Source organism: Hemiscyllium ocellatum, chromosome 44, assembly GCF_020745735.1.
Source record: "Hemiscyllium ocellatum isolate sHemOce1 chromosome 44, sHemOce1.pat.X.cur, whole genome shotgun sequence".
NCBI lineage: Eukaryota > Metazoa > Chordata > Chondrichthyes > Orectolobiformes > Hemiscylliidae > Hemiscyllium > Hemiscyllium ocellatum.
In genome coordinates, this window is record NC_083444.1 from 70764 (window position 1) to 91866 (window position 21103).

The following is a 21103-nucleotide window of genomic DNA, read 5'->3' on the forward strand; positions in this document are numbered from 1 at the left end:
CAAGGTCATTGGGGATATTTAAGAGACTGCTGGATATGGATTTGGTCATAGAAATTTGAGGGTTCGTACATTAGGTTTACCTTACATGAGGATCAATGGTCGGCACGACATCGTGGGCTGAAGGGCCTGTTCTGTGCTGTACTGTTCTATGTTCTATACCTGGATAATTGGGGCTCATTCTGGGGTAGGTGGGGCCTCTACAAACAGGATGGTCTACACCTGAACCAAAGGGATACCAATATCCTGAGGGGGGGTGGAAATTTGCTAATGCTCTTCAGGTGGGTTTAAACTAATTCAGCGGGGGGGGGGAGCCTAAATTGTAGTTCCAGTGTCCAGGAGATTGAGAGGAGTGAGGATTCATAGTCACAAGAGTTCACCAGTAGGCAGGAAGGTGGTTTGAAGTGTGTCTACTTCAATGCCAGGAGCATCCAGAATATGGAGGGTAAACTTGCAGCATGGGTTAGTATCTGGGACTTCGATGTTGTGGCCATTTCGGAGACATGGACAGGAATGGTTGTTGCAGGTTCCGGAATTTAGATGTTTCAGTAACAACAGAGAAAAGGATAAAAGAGGGGGAGGTTTGACATTGTTAGTCAAGGACAGTATTACAGTGGCAGAAAGGATGTTTGATAAGGACTTGTCTACAAAGGTAATATGAGCTGATGTTAGAAACAGAAAAGGAGAGGTCACCCTGTTGGGAGTTTTCTATAGGCCTCCAAAAAGTTCTAGAGATGTAGAGGATAGAATTACAAAGATGATTCTGGACGGGAGCAAGAATAATAGGGTAGTTGTAATGGGGGACTTTAACTTTCCAAATATGGACTGGGAATATTATAGTTCAAGTACTTCAGATGGGTCAGGTTTTGTTCAATGTGTGCAGGATGGTTTCCTGTATGTCGGCAGGCCAACAAGGGGTGAGGCCACATTGGATTTGGTACTGGGTTATGAACCTGGCCAGATGTTAGACTTGGAGGTAGGTGAGAACTTTAGGTGATATTGACCACAATTCGGTTATGTTTACTTTATCAATGGAAAGGGATAAGTATATACTGCAGGGCAAGAATTATAGCTGGGGGTAAAACAATTATGATGCGATTAGACAAGATTTAGGATGCATAGGATGGGGAAGGAAACTGCATGGGATGGGCACAATTGAAATGTGGAGTTCGTTCAAGGAACAGCTACTGCATGTCCTTGATGAGTGTGTACCTGTCAGGCAGGGATGAAGTGGTTGAGTGAGGGAGCCGTTGTTTACAAAAGAAGTTGAATCTCTTGTCAAGAGGAAGAAAGAGGCTTGTGTAAAGAGGAGTGAAGGCTTGGTTAGGGCACTTGTGAGATATAAGTTAGCCAGGAAAGACTTAAAGAGAGAGTTAAGAAGAGCCAGGAGGAAACATGAGAAGTCTTTGGCAGATAGGATCAAGGAAAACTCTCAAGCTTTCTGTAGGTATGTCAGGAATAAAAGAATGACCAGAGTAAGATTAGTGCCAATCAAGGATAGCAGTGGGAAGTTGTGTGTGGAGTTTGAAAAGATATGAAAGATGCTAAATGAGTATTTTTTGTCAGTATTCATATAGGAGAAAGATAATGTTGTCAAGGAGAATACTGAGATGCAGGCAATTAGACTAGATGGGATTGAGGTTCACAAGGGGACGTGTTAGCAATTCTGGAAAGAGTGAAAATTGAGAATTTCCTGAGCCAAATGGGATTTATCATAAGATTCTCTGAGAAGCTATGGAAGAGATTGCAGAGCCTTTGGGTTTGATCTTTATGTCATCATTGTATACAGGAATAGTGCCAGAAGATTGGAGGATAGCAAATGTTATTCCCTTGTTCAAGAAGGCGGGGGTAGAGACAATCCTGGTAATTATACATTAGTGAGCCTTACCTCTGTTGTAGGTAAAGTTTTGTAAAGGATTACAAGTCATAGGATTTATAATCATCGAGAAAGGAATAATTTGATTGGGGATAGTCAACATGGCAGTTCGCTACGGGTAGGTCGTGACTTACAAACCTTACTGCCCTCTTTGAGAAGGTGATGAAACAGTTGGATGAGGGTAAAGCAGTTGATGTGGTGTATATGGATTTCAGTAAGGCATTTGATAAGGTTCCCCACTACAGGCTATTCCAAAAAATATGGAGGCATGGGATTGAGTGCAACTGAGCTGTTTGGATTAGAAATTGACTAGCTGAAAGAAGACAGAATGGTGGCTGATGGGAAGCGTTCATCCTGGAGTTTATTTTCTAGTGGTGTACCACAAGGATCTGTTTTGGGGCCACTGCTGTGTCCATTTTTATAAATGACCTGGATGAGGGCGTAGAAGTTTGGGTTAGTAAATTTGAGGATGACAATAAGTTCAGTAGAGTTGTGGATAGTGCTGAAGGATATTGCAGGTTACAGAGGGACATTGATAAGCTGCAGAGCTGGGCTAAGAGGTGGCAAATGGAGTTTAATGTGGAAAAGTGTGAGGTGATTCACTTTGGAAGGAGCAACAGAAATCAGAGTACTGGGCTAATGGTAAGATTCTTGGTATGTGGATGAGTAGAGAGATCTTGATTTCCATGTACATAGAGCCCTGAAAGTTGCCACCCAGGTTGATAGAGTTGTTAAGGCGGCATATGGTGTGTTAGCTTTTATTGGAAGAAGGATTGAATTTCAGAGCTATGAGGTCATTCTGATGCGGCCACATTTGGAGTATTGCGTACAATTCTGGTCACTGCATTATATGTGGCAGCATTGGAAAGTGTGCAGAGGAGAGTTATCAGGATGTTGCCTGTATGGAGGGAAGTTCTTATGAGGAAAGGCTAAGGGACTTCAGGTTGTTTTGGTGAGAGAATAGGTTGAGAGGAGACTTAATTTAGATATATAAGATAATCAGTGTGTTAGATAGGATGGACAGGGAGAGCCTTTTTCCTCGGACGGTGAAGGCTAGCACAAGAGGACATAGCTTTAAATTGATCAATCTAGGACAGGTGTCAGAGGTAGTTTCTTTACTCAGTAGTATGGATGTGGAACGCCCAGCCTGAAACAGTAATAGACTCACCAACTTTAAGAGCATTTAAATAGGCATTAGGTAAACATATGGATGATAATGGAATAGTGAAGGTTAGAAGGGCTTCAGGTTGGTTTCACAGGTCAGCACTACATCAAGAGCGAAGGGCCTGTACTGCTCTGTAACGTTCTATGTTCTATCATTGGTTTCAGTGAATCTTGTAAAACAAAATCAATCAGGTTGATCCTTCATAACTGTACTAACCATAATAGATTCACTCAGTCCTAAGTAACTCACACAGACAAAGAAAACCACAGATGCTCGGAATTCAAAGTAAACAAGCGGGAGGCTTGAACAACACAGCAAGCAGGCAGCATCAGGAGGTGGAGAAGTCAACGGTTCAGGTATAACTCTTCGGGAATAGAGGTGAGGATAAGGGGAGTTGCAGATAGAGGGGAAGGTTTTGAGTGGGGAGAGGGTCAGAATGGTGAGGTAGTGATAGGTAAACACAGGTGGTGGGTACAACCTGGTTGGTCAATGGGAGAAATGAATCTGGTTGGTAGCTGGAAGTGAAGGGAGGTGTTATTCCTCCAATTTGCGGAATGATTCGCTGTGGCAATGGAGGAGGCGGAGGACAGACATATCAAGGGAGTGGGAAGGGGAATTAAAATCGATAGTGACCATTTCAATTCCACTTCTCACTCCTTCTCCAGCATACAGCTTTCAGCGCTCACTATCTTAATGCTGCGCATTAGAGTTAAAATTATTGAATATTTTTAATAAATGGTTCATTATATAAAACACAACCTTTCTTTTGAAATGCAACATTTTATTGCCCCCTTGAAGGCAATCTAGAGGAATTCTATTGATGGAAACTAGTCTCCTTGTTGATTGGCAAAGTTCTTTTACTCTAAGGTAATTCAAGCATATTATACTGTGCATACATTACTTGTGTAACATTATAAACTCTCTCAATCAAATTCACAGCACTCCAAAGTTTGTCTTTGGTCTCCTTGCTGCCTTCCAGACACAGTATCTGAAGGAACTCTGTCCGTGCTGGAAGGGCGAGGAATGCAATCCCAGCAGCTTTTCGTATAATCCAGCTGTGATATTTAGCAAGGGACTGTTCATAGGCTTCTGCGCAACTGATGGACATTGAGTCATTCTCAGAGCTGGTCCTTATGTTATCAAGGAAGAGCTGCAGCCACCGCAGTGCTCGGTGGAGACGGAGTAAAGTGCGGCAGCCGGATTGCAGACGGTCTCTGGGAAGTTCATGAAAATTAACCACATTATTTGTTAATTCATAATTTATCATGGACCTCATGGAGATGTATTCCTTTCCATGCACTCCCTGCTGATGCTCAATGAGTATTCCTATTTTGCTGGTAACTTCTTCCGATATAAATCCAAATATGGTGCCAAGTGCGTCGATAAATCTGAAAACAAACCAGATTGTGTTTCAGGAACAATAGGCTTCATCATATTCGCTCTGGAGACAAGTCATGTGACAACGATTAAACCATTGCCAATGCCTAGTGCTGGAAAATGAAAACAGACAAATAAAACTCCTTGCTAACAACGTGCCACAATCACATCTCTTACTCAAGAATCAATTACTGCATAATTAATCCTTCCTTGTTTTATCTAGTGTTTCCCATCAAACACTCCCAGAACAGATATAGCAACACAAATTCCCAGCTCGGCGAACAGAACCACAACAGATATAGCACAGAGTTCAATACAGAGCAAGCAACTTCTACTTTTTTAAAAGTAAAGCTCACTCTACACTGTCCCCATCAAACACTCCCAGGACATGGACAGCATGGGATTAGATTCAGAGTAAAGCTCAGTCTACACTGTCTCCCCATCAAACACTCCAGGGAGAGAGACAGCACGGTGTCAGCTACAAAGTAAAGCTCTGATCACTCTTCTAAATTGCAAGTAAACTGTCCTCAACACTGTCCCCATTAAACACTCCCACTTGACAGATAAAACACAGGTTAGAATCAAAGTAAAGCTGCCTCTATTCTTTTAAATTGGAAGTGAAGCTCCCTCAACACTGTCACTCACTCTCTATAATTTTAAAATGACAGTAAAACTTCCTCTACCCTCTTCTCCACAAATATGTGCAAGACAGGTCCATCACGAGAGTTCGATGCTTCTGCACGGCTGAACAACATTCTCTGGGTCAAGCTATGAAGTATTACTCATGCCAGTTTATGCAAACTTGGGGTGTTTTTAATGTGGATCTACCCTTCAGTAATTCTTTTTATGTATTTATATTCATGTATTATGTAGAGGGTGGCACAGTGGTTAGCACTGCTGCCTCACAACGCCAGGGATCCGGGTTCAATTCCCATCTTGGGTAACTGTCTGTGTGGAGTTTCCACATTCTCTCCATGTCTGCGTGCGTTTCCTCCGGGTGCTCTGGTTTCCTCTCACAGTCCAAAGATGTGCAGGTTAGGTGAATTGGCCATGCTAAATTGCCCATAGTGTTTGGTGCATTAGTCAGAGGTAAATGTAGGGGAATGGGTCTGGGAGGGTTGCTCTTCAGAAGGTCAATGTGGACTTGTTGGGCCAAAGGGCCTATTTTCACACTGTAGGGAATCTAATCTAATTTCACATCGTACATGAATATTTACCTTTATTTGGGGTTATCCAAAGAATAAGTTGGTTCTTTTGGATCATCTTCACAAACATTTAGATTAATGGAAAGTTATTCCATGAGCTAAAACTGCTTTAACACTATCGTATGTGTAATCATCACAGACAGTGAAATATTAATTGCCGTTATTATCCACCACCCTCCCCTCTATCATCTTTAACAAAATTTAGGCAAAAATGGGTGGACTGGATTACAAAAGACTGAAGTCAACAAACTAAGTGGGTGGTTTAGATTTGACATTTGACATACAGAAGCTGACTGTACTGGACCAGTAGCCTGTTTTTATACTGTAATAGCTTAGCTTTTCTGGGTGTCTGTGGTTTCAACAATAATTTGTCTGTGTCAGCAAAGGACTCAATTGATTTTCATAACCAGTCAAACTGAGGGTTTAAATACTCCCAAAAGTAAGAAATTTCCCTTTAAAAAAATGGAACATGTCCTGAAAGATGTTAAATATCCATTTAGAAAAAAGCAAAGTCATTTTCTTTAGCCTCTGTCAAAAATTCCCATTCCACCAATTAATTCTTTGTCCTATCTCAGCCAGATTGCTAACAACCTTTTAGATCAATATTTAACCCTGCGGAGGGTTCAATCCATCACCAAGATCACACACTGTCATTCTGTAATAAATCCTGTCTCCAAACCTGCTCTCTTTCATTTACATTTATTACCTTAAGATTTGACTATTCCAATGTTTACAGATATGCCTCCCTTAGTTAATCCAAAACTCTGCAGGCCATATATCCCATCAAATATTCCCAAAGCAAGTACAGTATGGAGTTAAGCTTCCTCTACTCTGTTAAACTGAAAGAACAGCTCCCTCTATACTATCCATATCATGTGCTGGCAGGACAGATACAGCACAAGGTTAGATACAAAATAATGCTATCTTCTGCCAGCCCTCATTCCGGTATCACTCCTTGACACACAAATGACTACAGTACGAGGTTGACAAAGCTACAATTCATCCTTAGGCTCAAAAATCACCATGCTTTACTCCTCCATGTCTTTGTAAGCTCTTTCTGCCCTATAAACTTCTGAGAACTGTATATTTCTCCAACTTTAGCCTTAAGAGGCTTAAATCCTCATTTCTCTTTCCTCATGATTATTAGCTACACCATCAATTGTTTAAGCTCCAAACTCGAGAATTCTCTCGATAACCTTACCCTTTGTTTTTTAAGAAATCCTTTCAAATCTTCACTTTGAGCAACCCTTTGGTTTCCTGTTCTGTTCTATGGCTCAGTGTCATCGTTTTGGCAAATCACACCCCAGTAAAGTATCTCTTGGACATTTTTCTACATGACATGGTTTGTGATTATTAAAATGTTACTACTTGATTCAACGTTCATGTACCCTTATATTTCACAGAACACAGGAAATGGGAAAAGGCCTTCATGCCTGCTCTGCCATTCTGTAAGGTTATGGCTGATCTCTCCCAGGATTTAATTCCTCTTTCCATTCAGCTTCTTATAGTTCTTACCTCCTTGAGATTTCAAGTATCTACCTATTTCATTTTAAATACTTCCATGATTTAACCTTCACACTTCTCTGGGGCAGACAATTCCAGACAAAACTCTGGGAGGACAAATTATTTTTCATCTCAATTTTAGGTAAGTGACTTATTGCTATGTTTCCTAGTTTGAGCTTCCCTCATTAATGGAAACATCTTTTTTTTTAGATTACTTACAGTGTGGAAACAGGCCCTTCGGCCCAACAAGTCCACACCGACCCGCCGAAGCGCAACCCACCCATACCCCTACATATACCCCTTACCTAACACTAGGGGCAATTTAGCATGGCCAATTGACCTGACCCGCACATCTTTGGACTGTGGGAGGAAACCGGAGCACCCGGAGGAAACCCACGCAGACACGGGGAGAACGTGCAAACTCCACACAGTCAGTCGCCTGAGGCGGGAATTGAACCCAGGCCCCTGGCGCTGTGAGGCAGCAGTGCCTCAAAATCTAACCTGTTCAGACACCTCAGAATATTTAACATTTCAATGAGATCACCCCCTCATTCTTCTGAACTCTAATAAACAAAGGCCTAATGTGTTTAGCCATTCTTAATAAATCCAACTCCTTCATCCTAGGAACCAGGCCAGTGAATCATTTTTTTAAAATTGCCTCCAGTGCCAGTGCATCCTTTCTTAAATACAGAGGTTAAAACAATGCAATACTCCAGATGTGGTCTCACCAATACCCTGTACATTTGAAACAAGTCTTGCCTACTTTTAAACTCTAATTCCCAGCAATGAGGGCCAAAATTCCATTTGCTTTCTTAATTGCATGCTACACCTGGCAACTTTTTGTATTCCATGCAAAGGACAACCCAAATCTATTTGTGTTCCAATTTCCTGGAGTCTATCTCTGTTTAAATAATAGTCTGTCTTTTAATTCTTCCTCCCAAAGTGCCTAATCTTATAATTTCCTACATTAAACTCCAACTGTTAAGTTTTTGCCCATTTACTCAACATTTCCACATATCCTTGCAGATTCTTTATGTCCTATTACAACATGCCCTCCCATCTATTTTTGTCAACAAAGTTGGATACATTACACTCTGCCCTCTCCTCCAAATCATTAATATAAATAGTAAATAATTGGACCTCTAGGACTGAACTTTGTGGAACTCCATGAGTTATGTCTTTCCAAACTCTAGAAAGATCCATTAACCCCAACTGTCTTGTTCCCTGTATGTTAACCAGTTGTTAACTCATGCTACCATATTACTCCCATAATTAGGAGTAGTAAAGACTGTTTCCTTACCTTTCACAATATACCAATTGCATTGCAATATCTGTCCTGCTTCACTGTTGACATCCTTGTTCATACCTCATCATTCACAATTTAAGTTTTTTTAAAATCTCCTAGATTGTTTGGATGCCTCAGCCTTTATGAGCTTCAGTTCATCAAAAACACAGTAGGTCAGGACCTATCATACACAAGGTCTCATGACCTTTTCATATTCCCTTCACCTAGTTCCCTCCAAGCTCCAATAGTTCCCCAATTCCCTGTATCCAAACTCCAGAACACATTTTTTTGTTGTTGTCCAGCATCCTTCAGTCATTTTTCTTCACTTACATCTCACAGATATTCTGGTCTCAACATCCAGATATTTGTCCTGTGATCTATCTACACTGACATAAACTATTCTCCTTTATAGAACATAGAAAAGTACAGCACAGAACAGGCCCTTTGGCCCATGATGTTGTGCAGAGGATTAATCCTAATGTAAAATAAAATAACCTAACCTATGAAACCTCAATTCACTGCTGTCCATGTGCATGTCCAGCAGTCACTTAAATGTCCCTAATGACTCTGCTTCCACCACCACCGCTAGCAACGTATTCCATGCATTTACATATATTTCTCTCAATACTTACCTTTGTTTTGCCAACTTCACCTGTGCTGTCAAATTAAGATGATTTGATTAATATTTTGTTTGCTTACTTTTGGAGTTCTGTCCATCCTTCAAGATAGCTTTTAAGTAAAATATCTTCATGCTTTGTCAAAGAAGCTTGGAATGCAGCTTGGACTCGATTGATTTGGAAATTGCTGTTGTCACACTTCTCTCTGTGATTTTTATCCACGGAATTCATTAACTTTGAAGCATTCATGTGCTGACCCCATTCAAAGTTATGCAAAAACAAGAACAGGCTATTAAATTAGTTAAACAGATTCAATCAATAAGCACATCAACCTGGACCCAATATACCGGCCACTGCAACGGACAGCTGGAACTGACAACCGGAAGCGGCAGAGACAAACCACTATAAATGCCAGAGGAAACATCACAGAAGCGCTTCACAGGAGACTCCCAAGCACTGAGGATGTCACCAAAATAGGGGATGAAATGTCTGTAACACAAATTCCCAGCTCGGCAAATAGAACCACAACAACGAGCACCCGAGCTACAAATCTTCTCCCGAAGTTAATTAAACTTAATACTTATAAAGTTAACAACTGTATTATCTATTTTGACTGTTCCTTTCTTCGCTTCTCTTTGTCTGTTATGTCTCTTAATGCTGCCTTTCCCTGTAGTGCTTTGGTGTAGGAATTGCAGAGTATAGGCTTGCTGCATATCAGTATTATAGATACAGTCACACTGGCAAGCCTCACAATGCACTGCATGCCCAGGTCACTTAATTCTGCATTTTGTAACCTGAATGAAAAATCAAATACAAATTTTAAATAATAGCTCCTTTCACTTTACAAGGACATTTTTAAAGTTTGCAATGTGGGGACTATGGCGCAGCAACTTCTGTTTAAATGGGAGCAAAATCAATCACTGAACTTAATTATGTTGATTGAAATGCGAATGTGGCCAGGATACTGCCTTTTGCAAATTCCCTGGGATCTTGCATGTCAACTTGACAGGGCAGAAAAATTTGGTTTAATGTCTCATTAAAAGTATAGGCAGGGTATGTCAACAGTTTCCTCAGGAATAAGATTTTCCAAATTGCTAAAGACTCTAAGAATTGTATTTATAGGAATAGGGTTAGGGTTAGGGGCTGCTATTTAAAGGTGTTGAAAGTTGTGCTAGTTACATAAACTACACTGAACCATACCTAGGTACATACCTAAATACCTCCCATATCTAGGTACAGTATTTACTTCTTAACATCTGTGGTCGATAAGTAACTTGAGAAAATTCTTAAATAAGATATATAATACATGCATTTGGAAAGACAGGGTTTGATTAGGAATAGTCAGCATCACTTTGTAAGTGGGAGATCATGCCTCACAAATGTGTTAGCATTCTTTGATGAAGTGACCAGGAAGGTTGACAATGGCAGAGTAGTATATGTAGTCTATACGGATTTAAGTAAGGCCTTCCACATAAGAGGCTGTTTTGGAAGGTTAGATTCCATGGAATCCAGGGTGAACTGCCAATTTGGATACACAATTGGCTTGATAGTAGGAAGCAGAAGACAATAATGGAAGGATTCTTGTCAGATTGGAGGCCTGTGATAAGTGGAGTGCCTCAGCAGTCACTGCTGGGCCCATTACTGCTTGTTATTTATACCAATGATTTGGATGAAAATGTACAAGGCATGATTAGTAAGTTTGCTGATGACACTAAAAAACAGGGGTATCATGGACAGTGAGGAAAGTTATCAGAATTTGCAGCAGGACCTTGATCAGCTGGGGAAGTGGGCTACGAAATGGCAAATGGAGTTTAACATAGTTAAGTGTGAGGTTTTGCTTTTTGGAAAGTCAAATCAACATAGGAGTTTCATGGTGAATAGTAGGACCTTAAGGTGTGTAGTGGAACAGGAGGATCCTGAGGTTCAAGTGCACGTTTCTCTGAAAGTAGAGTCACAGGTAGACAAGGCAGTGAAGTAGTCTTTTGGCACTCTGGCCTTCATCAGTCAGGGCATTTAGTATAGAAGTGGGAAGTTATGTGGCAGTGGTACAGAACATTGGTGAAGTCACACTTGGATATTGTGTTCAGTTTTTGCCACCTTGTTATAGGAAGGATGTTATTAAACTGGAAAGAGTGCAGAAGAAATTTACAAGGATGTTACCAGGACTCAATGGTCTGAGTTATAGGGAAAGGTTGGACAAACTAGGATTTTTTTCTTTCAAGGCTAGGAGACTAAGGGGTTCCTTATAGAGGTGTATAATGTCATGAGAGCATGGATTGAGTGAATACACTTTTCTTTTTCTCAGGGTTGGGGAATTACAGACTAGAGGGCATCAGTTTAAAGTTAGAGGGGAAGGAATAAAAGGGAACGTTTTTACACAGAGGGTGATACACATACAGAATGAACTGCCGCAGAAGTGGTTAAGGTGGGTACATTAACAACATTTAAAAAACATTTGGATAAATACATGATAGGAAAGGATTAGAAGGATATGGGCCAAATGCAGGGAAAATGAGGTTAACATGGACAGACATTTTGGTTGGCATGGATCATTTTGGGCCAAAGGGTCTGTCTCTGTGTTCTCGGATTCTATGACTTCATTGACCTCAGGTAGAACATATTGGCCACTGAAGAGGGATGGCACAGTTACACCAGAATGATCCAGGGATTAAGAAAATTAAATTGTGAGTTTATAAAATTGAGAGGTAAACTAATCAAAAGGTTAAAATGACAATGTAATTTAATATGATATGTACAGACAAATTATTTCATCTGATTGGAGAGGCCAAGGGTTCAGAAATATTAAAATTACAGACAGTCTACTCTGGAGTGAAATCAGCAGGGATTTCTTCTCACAGAAAATAGTGGACGTTGGAAATTCTCTCCCTTGAAGACTAGTGGTCAATTGGAACTTCCCAGAGATAATTTGATTTGTGTTGAGTAATGTTAAGAAGAAGAATGGTTCAAACCGAGCTGGCACTAGGACGGGTTTATATAGAGCTCAAGTATAGATTTGCTTTCATTTAGCCGATTGGTGCAAAATATTACAGAATTTAAGAGCTCAGATTGAAGTTATTCCGTCACTGTTTATGCTACAGACAGCTTCAACCTATTCCCACTCTAGGACTATATTCTTCTGTTCTTTGCTACCATCTTATTTTAAAGACTGCCACGAGCTTTATGGAAAACAATGCAACCAGTGAAATCTTTCCTCATCTCGTAAATCAGCTTTGTATTTTATGCCCATATATCTATACCTTCTCCATAATGAGGAGATTAGAACAGTGCACAGTACTCCTCAGTGTCAACTAACCAAGGTTCTATTCAAGTTTTCCAGCATTTTCATTTCTTTTCCATTAAGAATGAATTTCAGCACTTTCCATTTTCATAGCCTAGAATCGTAGAATCCTACAGTGTGGAAACAGGCCATTTGGCCCAACAAGTCCACTCTGACCCTGTGAAGAGTATCCCAGCCAGGCCCATTCTTCTACCCTATTACTCTACATTTATCCTGACTAATGCATCTAACCTACACATCCCTGAATACTATGGACAATTTAGCATGGCCAATTCACCCCAACCTAAACATCTTGGAATGTGGGAGCAAACCGAAGCACCTGGAGGAAACCCATGCAGACACAGGGAGAATGTGCAAACTCCATACAGAAAATCTACTTAAGATATGGATTTATTTTAGATTTAAATGATCCTTGAGCATAATTCTACAGTTCCCTGCTAGCATGTAAGAGTCCCCTTTCTGAGTAAAACACCCTCTTCAACAAATGCAGAACATCATCAACAACATACAGACATATACTGACATTGGGAATATAGGTATGATATTATTGGGGGGATGGGGTTCACTGTCAATCTTACCTTGTTTTTATAATACTCATTTTCCTGGATTTCAGTCTCTGATTTCTGAGTATTTACCTGATGAGATTGGGCTGCAGGAAACAACAAAATTCTAAAAATACAGTTGTTGGATATTGGTGTTTAATGCAATCTGGATAGAACTGGTGTCAAGTACGCACAGTTTCACACGCATATCTAGTCAACCTCCTATATGTTAAGGTGAAGAGTCTGGAAGCAATCACGCACTTTTCGTCCATAGGCAACCAGTCTCTCAAAAGGCCACCAGTTGACAAAGGAACTGCTGAGTCACATCTGCCTTCTACAACTTCAGCAGCGAGTGTTTGATATCAAGCACTTAACATCAGCCCTGAAATGTGGAGTAGTTGTCCTCACTGCATTCCTGTCCTGCAGTGAGACTTGCACTGTGTGTCAGTGACATATTAAAATACTAGAAAAATCATAAAATTTCCAGAACATTCTTCAGTGAGAATCGGGAACATCACACAAACATTGCATCCTTTTTAAAGCCAGCTCCACAAGCATACAGGAAAAATAGTTGCAACATCAATCACCATGAATTGGACACAATACTCAGCTGCCCCCCACCAGCTCCAGTTCTCAACTCTCAAAAGGCCAATGTTCCAGGAGGACAAAGAAAACAAATCAAAGGCATTCTGAAGATCTCCTTGAAAGGTAACAGCATGTTCATTAATGGCTGTAGGAATCTGGAACAGATATTTCAAAGTAATAACATCTTGGCAATCAAGTTTCCTTTACAAATATACAACGTCTACCATCTAGAAGAGCAGAAACAACAGATAAATGAGGTCACTACTTCCTGCCAGCCCTGTTGCAAGTCACAGACCACTGTAGAAACCACAGCTTTTCATTTTCTTATTTTTTTATTGTGAGCTAAAATGGGAAAAGGGTTGTTTTTTAAAACCAAGGACAAAAGGAGAGAATTATTGCACTTTTAAAAACAAGTTACTGGAACTCATTATGTGTTGTGTTTACGCTGTTGCTTTGGAAGTAATGGGGGTAGGTATGATTAAAATGACATGGCATCACTGTGCACACAAAGTGAGATTCAGCCAGCAATAGGTAGCTCATTGGTTTGTGTTTGGGTGTCAAACAACATCAGTGTCACTCTAATCTTGACTCTGATCTCCAGCATCTGCAATCCTCACTTTCACCTGTCAAATGTCATCAGCTTGACAACAGCTCTCTGATTGGCTCCTGGGCAAGGGAATAGCTTAGGGCTTTACAATAGAGTAGGAGAAGTTTCTACACTGTGGTGTTTCTATCTCTCTGCACTAAAAGTACCTGAAGCCTGAAAAAATCCTGTTATTTTCACTCGTGAACATAAGAACTAGGAGCATGACTAAACAACGATATAGCCAGAAAAGGGATTGAGAATCTGAAAAGTATCTACAGAGAGCTAGGTTGGAAGCTAAAGAGCAGGACGAGTAGAGTAGTGATGTCAGGTTTGCTACCGATGCCACAAGATTGTGAGGTGAGGAACAGGCAGCGAGTGCAGCTTAACATGTGGCTGTGCGCTAGTGCAGGAGGGAGGGCTTCAGATTTGTAGACCATTGGGATACCTTCTGGGGAAGTTGGGACCTGTACATGAAGGATAGATTGCACCTGAACTGAAGGGGTACAAATGTCCTGGGTGGGAGATTTGGTCATGTGGTTTGGGAGGGTTTAAACTAGTTTGGCGGGGAGGTGGGAATCAGAGCTACATATCTGAGTGGTGGGTAGTTGTAGATGGGGCAGTGACAGGATGTAGCGAATCTATCGAGAAGTTTTCTCACGTGATGAAACAAAGGAATCGGTTAGAGTGTGTCTGCTTTAACGCAAGGAGTGTGAGAAATAAGAGTGATGATCTTAGAGCATGGATCAGTACTTGGGACTATGATGTTGTGGCCATAACGGAGACGTGGGTTTCACAAGGGCAGGAATGGTTGCTAAATGTTCCAGGGTTTAGAAAGTTTAAAAAGAACAGCGAGGGTGGAAAAAGAGGAGGGAATCTACTGAGTCAGTATGGGTGGAAGTTAGGAACAGCAAGGGAGCAGCCACCTCACTGGAGGTTTTCTACAGACCCTCTAATAGCAGTTGAGAGATTGAAGAACTGATAGGCCGACAGAGTTTGGAAAAATGCAGATGTAGCAGGGTTGTTGTTATGGGTGACTTCAACTTTCCCAATATCGACTGGAACTTCCTTAATGCAAATGGTTCGGATGGAGCCATTTTTGTCAGGTGTGTTCTGGAGGGTTTACTTACTCAGTATGTAGACACGACAATGAGAGGAGAGGTTATTTTGGATTTAGTGCTTGGCAATGAGCCAAGACAGGTGTCAGATCTCGCAGTGGGAGAACACTTTGGTGACAGTGACCACAACTGCCTCACATTTACCATAGCCTTGGAGAGGGAAAGGAGCAGTTACCAAGATATTTAATTGGGGAAAAGGAAACTATGACACTATCAGACAGGAGTTGGGAAGTATAGACTGGGAGCAATTGTTCCACAGGAAGGGCACAGCAGACATGTGGAGACTGTTTAAGGAGCAGTTGTTGCGAGTGATGCACGAATTTGTTCCTCTGAGACAGCTAAGAAGGGCTAAGATTAAGGAGCCTTGGATGATGAGAACAGAGGAGCTTCTCATCAAAAGGAAGAAGGCAGCTTACGTAAGGTGGAGGAAACAAGGATCTAGCACAGCTTTAGATGATTACACGCTTGCTACAAAGGAGCTCAGAAATGGACTGAGGAGGGCCAGAAGGGCGGCACGGTGGCACAGTGATTAGCACTGCTGCCTCACAGCGCCGGAGACCCGGGTTCAATTCCCGACTCAGGCGACTGACTGTGTGGAGTTTGCACGTTCTCCCTGTGTCTGCGTGGGTTTCCTCCGGGTGCTCCGGTTTCTTGCCACAGTCCAAAGATGTGCAGGTCAGGTGAATTGGCCATGCTAAATTGCCCGTAGTGTTAGGTAAATGGATAAATGTGGGGGTATGGGTGGATTGCGCTTCGGCGGATCAGTGTGGACTTGTTGGGCCAAAGAGCCTGTTTCCACACTGTAAGTAATCTAAAAAAAAAGGGGGCATAACAAAGGCTTGGCAGGAAGGATTAAGGAGAACCCAAAGGAATTTTACTCATATGTGGGGAATAAGAGAATGATCAGGGAGAAGATAGGACCAGTCAGGAATAGCATAGGGAACTCGTAGAGTCTGAGTAGATATGGGAAGCCCTAAATGAATTTTTTGCTTCGGTTTTCACTAAGGAAAGGGACCTTGTTGTGAATAAGAACTTTGAGGAGCTGGGAAACAGACTTGAACAGATCAAGATTGATGAAGTTGATGGAAATTTTAGCAAACATTAAGATTGATAAGTCCCCAGGGCCAGACCAGATTTATCCTAGATTTCTCCAGGAAGCGAGAAAGGAGATTGCTAAGCCGCTGGTAAAGATCTTTGCTTCCTCACTCTCCACGGGAATCATACCAGAGGATTAGAGGGAGGTGAATGTTGTTCCTCTTTTCAAGAAAGATAATAGGGAAATCCCTGGCAATTACAGACCAGTCAGTCTGTGGTCAGCAAGGTTTTGGAAAGTATTCTGAGGGATAGGATTTATGACTATTTGGAAAAGCATAGCGCGATTAAAGGCAGTCAGCATGGCTTTGTGAGGGGCAGATCATGCCTAACTATTCTTATTGAGTTCTTTGAGAAGGTGACAAGACAGGTCGAGCAGTGGATGTGGTGTACATGGACTTCAGCAAGGCATTTGATAAGGTTCCCCATGGTAGGCTTATTCATACAGTCAGGAGGTATGGGATACAGGGAGATTTGGCAGTCTGGATTCAGAATTGATTGGCTGACAGAAGGCAGAGAGTGGTTGTAGATGGGAAGTATTCTGCCTGGAGGTGAGTGTTGAGTGGTGTGCTGCAGAGCTCTGTTCTTGGGCCTCTGCTCTTTGCAGTTTTTATAAATGACTTGGATGAGGAGATTGAGGGGTAGGTTAGTAAATTTGCAGATGACACAAAGGTTGGAGATGCTGTTGATAGTATCGAGGGTTATTGCAGGCTACAGCATGACATAGACAGGATGCAGAGTTTGGCTGAGAAATGGCAGATGGAGTTCAACCTGGATAAATGTGAAGTGATACATTTTGGAAGGTCGACCTTGAATGCTGAATATAGGATTAAAGACAGGATTCTTGGCAGTGTGGAGGAACAGCAGGATCTTGGTGTTCAAGTGCATAGATCCCTCAAAGTTGCCACTCAAGCGGATAAGGTTATTAAGAAAGCTATGGTGTTTTGGCTTTCATTAACAGGGGGACCGGGTTTAAGAGCTACGAGGTTTTGCTACAGCTCTACAAGTCCCTGGTGATACCACACTTGGAATATTTTGTCGAGTTTTTGTCGCCCTACTATAGGAAAGATACAGAAGCTTTGGAGAGGGTGCAAAGAAGGTTTACCAGGATGCTGCCTGGACTGAAGGGCTTGTCTTATGAAGAGAGGTTGACTAAGCTCGAACTTTTCTCTCTGGAGAGAAGGAGGAAGAGAGGAGACCTGATCGAGGTGTACAAGATAATGAGAGGCATGGATAGAATCAATAGCCAGTGACTTTTCTCCAGGGCAGGATTGACTAACACGAGAGGTCATAGTTTTAAGATATTAGGAGAAAGGTATAGAGGAGACATCCGAGGAAGGTTCTTTACGCAGAGAGTTGTGAATGCGTGGAATGTGTTGCCAATGGTGGTGGAAGCAGAGTCTTTGGGGACATTTAAGCGAGTGCTGGACATACACCTGGACAGCAGTGAATTGAGGGGTGTGTACGCTAGGTTATTTTATTTTACATTAGGATTAATCTTTGGCAAAATATCGTGGGCCGAAGGGTCTGTTCTGTGCTGTACTTTTCTATGTTCTATTTGTGTTCTAGACAATTCAAACCTGGTCTGTTGATTCTGTTGGCTTTAAGCAGTAACCAAGATTAATTTTGAAATTAATGACTCCTGTGAAGAAGTGTAAAAAAAAACCTGAAGAAAGGGGATTGAAGATGATTTACTAGCATGTTACTTGGATGGGTGAGTTTTACTTTTAAAATGAGATTGGATAGACTGCAGTTATCTTCCTTGGAGCAAAGGACATGGAGAGGAGATGTGATTGAGACGTACAAAATTATGGTGGGGAGGCATAGGCAGAGTAGACAGGAAAAAACTTTTCTCTTAGTGAAGAGATCAATGACCAGTGAGCATATGTTTAAGGTAAGTAACAGAAGGTTTAGAGGGATGTGAGGAAAAACCTTTCAACCTTGAACTCACTGCCTGTAAGGGTGGTAGAAGCAAAAACCCTCACAACATATAGATATCTACTTGTAATGCCAAGATATACAAAGCTATCAGCCAAATGCTGGAAATTGGGATTAAAATGATTGGATATCTGTTTTGTTAACAGTAAACACTCAATAGGCAGAAAGGCCATTTCTGTACTGTAGACTCTGTAAGGTCTTAGCAAGCAAAAGGAACATCTCATTAACCCCTTGTGGTCTGGCATTACTGAACTTTGTTTTTCCAGGGAGGCAAAACCAAATGCTGAGTAGGACACTCATTTGCTCCGTTGTACCTATGTCAATTCACATCCTTTGCATTTGACATTTTGTTCAAAACTAAAATGGCTGTGTATCATAGGGACATTCTGTTCAATGAAACAATGGTGAATATTTCAATTCCCAAGAGAATCGCAGACAAATCACAAGCAATAGTGGTATGCTGCTATGTACATCCTATGACCCATTCCCAAGTGAGTTGAGATGGAATCAGGATCATACTGATGTCATAAATGATTCAGTAAAAATGAGAATACCCAGAATCGGTAGCTGTTAATAAAACAGATTTTCAAGCCACTTGATTTCTTCCTCTTTTATATGTCTTGAAGAATGGTTAAGTTGTGCAACCAAAGTTCTGGGGGACTTGGGTGATATACCTCATCACCGGATATTTGAAGTGCTGCTTTAACATGTCCATTTCATGTACACCATTGTAAGTATACAGAATATCTGAATACCCTGTCAAAAATGTCTGATTGGTCAGTGCTGTAGGCAGCAGCCTCAGAAACCTGATAGTGAGTCTTGCGTAAATGAGGCATAAATTGAATTTGAAGAATAGCTAACTACTTCAATGCTCCTGGTGATAGCGATAAACAAATTGCAAGGTTAAGGAATGATTGCGGTCATGAAAACTGCATGATATTGTGCAAGAGTTCATGAGCTGGGCACTGAGAGGCTTTCCCATTGGAAACAGTACTGTTCTCTCATGCTACTCCTTATTATGATGTGGATAATATTGAAGGTAGAACACTTCAACCAATAAGGAATCATTCACATGCTTGATGGAGCAATTGAATATAACCAAAGCATCCTACCCACCCATATCAGTGAAAACCACCGATCCCTTCTATATCAGGGCCTGGTGAATTCAGATTAGATTAACGGGATACCCACCACCAACTGGAAAAAAGTCATCCTCGATCCTGAGGGGCTACCTACAAAGGAAGGGATAGATCAGTATCCTGCACATTTCCTTAGCTGCGGTGGCTCTTATGACAACCTAGTTCAACTCCTAATTACTCTGAAGAGCACTGTTTGGCAAGATAACCCAGCCATCTGAACTTTCCAACTAATTTCTCCAGGCAGTTCATTAACAAACTGAACCAACATTTTCCTGTCCATATCTATGATCCTCAAAAACACAGACTTCCATGGAAAGTGGGAACATAAAACAATGAACAAATGACATATACGTACAGTCCCCAACGCATACGTGGATAATCCTTTATACTTACGAAGGTTAAAGCTAGTTAGGTAGATAAGCAATAGGAGGACTACTACAAGTGGCAGAAACCGGAGGATCTTTCCTTTGCTGCATCTCATTCCCTCCTTATTCATTTTGGGGAGATTTTTAATCAGGTTTGCAGACTTTAACCGCTGTCAGACCATGTTCCATCTTCTCACTGCTCCTTCTACTGACGACTTTCAAAGTAAAACCTTTGTTCCCTCTTGTGAAATGTTTAATCAGTGTTTTGTCTATCACTGCAAATAAAGAGATTCCAAAGTCCCATTTTCCTTCCAGCAATCATCAACTGAACACACTAGAATTTTAACAAGGGAATGTCTGCCTACAGCATTAACGTGCTGTAACATAATACTGGCACATGGAAAACTCTTTTGAAGATAGATATGATATTACAGAGTATTGGGGATTCACATATGAATAAAAGCATGCGAAGTACATAAATAAACTTGTTTTAATTAAAGCAAAATTCTGCAATGCTGGAAATCTGAAATAACAGCATTTGGTGGGGTTACATTCGACAGGAACTGCAATCCCATTTCACCCTCCAGAGGGTGCCAGACCTGCAGAATTTTTACACCACTGTTTTTACTTGAGTTTTGACTTTTCTGACCATAGGCAGCTGCTTGACAGCCTCGGCTGAAATTTTCCTTCTGATGGTTCTGCAGATGTAAAGATGCAATAATTCAATTCACCTAGTGGTGGGGTGGCAGTGTAGTGGTAATGTCTCTGGACTTCTAGAGACCCCAAGCCAATGCCTTGGAAAGACGCGTTCAAGTCCCACCACTGCGGCTGGTAATATTTAAATTCAGCCCAAGGGTTGTTGTAAAAACTCATCTGGTTCTCCAATGCCCTTGAGGGAAGGACATCTGCTGTCCCACCTAGGGGTGATCTTTAACTGCCATCTGGGCAGTAACCTAGCCAGCCACACCAAAACCATTGTTATAAAACCTGGGACATCCACAAAGTTATATCAGAGAATTTCCCACCATCGCAAAATTTCCACTGGGGAGCTTCTGCTCAAATCAGTGAAAAACCCAAGCAATGGAGAACAAATTAATTATTCCAAAATCATTGCTGGGCTCTGTCACTCATTTGCTATTCACTCTAGTAAAACTCTATTAATGAAACTGGATAATGGTTTTGTTTAAATAATGGCAAAAGACAAATTATGTATTCAAATGGACAGAATCCAGACAGAATTCCACGCACCCAATACACAGCAAAATGTATGCAGTCCTAGGTGAAAAACTTCATTTTTTTTTAGCCCTTTCTCTCTAACATTTCAATGTTCTCCTTAAATCAATACTGTCCACTCAGATCCCCCTTTCACTTCCTTCCCCATTTTTGCTGAACCCCTTGTGATTTTATCTCAACTCAAA

At 41.3% G+C, this 21103-nt stretch overlaps 1 protein-coding gene across 1 annotated transcript; it reads right to left on the reverse strand.

Moving 5' to 3' along the window:
• Positions 1 to 3900: 3900 nt before the first annotated feature.
• On the reverse strand, positions 3901 to 9274 carry LOC132835184 (ceramide-1-phosphate transfer protein-like). The gene is made up of 2 exons (XM_060854549.1): positions 9108 to 9274; positions 3901 to 4426 (listed from the first exon to the last, which is right to left on the reverse strand). The coding sequence occupies exons 1-2, from the start codon at positions 9272 to 9274 to the stop codon at positions 3901 to 3903; spliced, it is 693 nt and encodes a 230-aa protein (XP_060710532.1).
• Positions 9275 to 21103: the final 11829 nt, after the last annotated feature.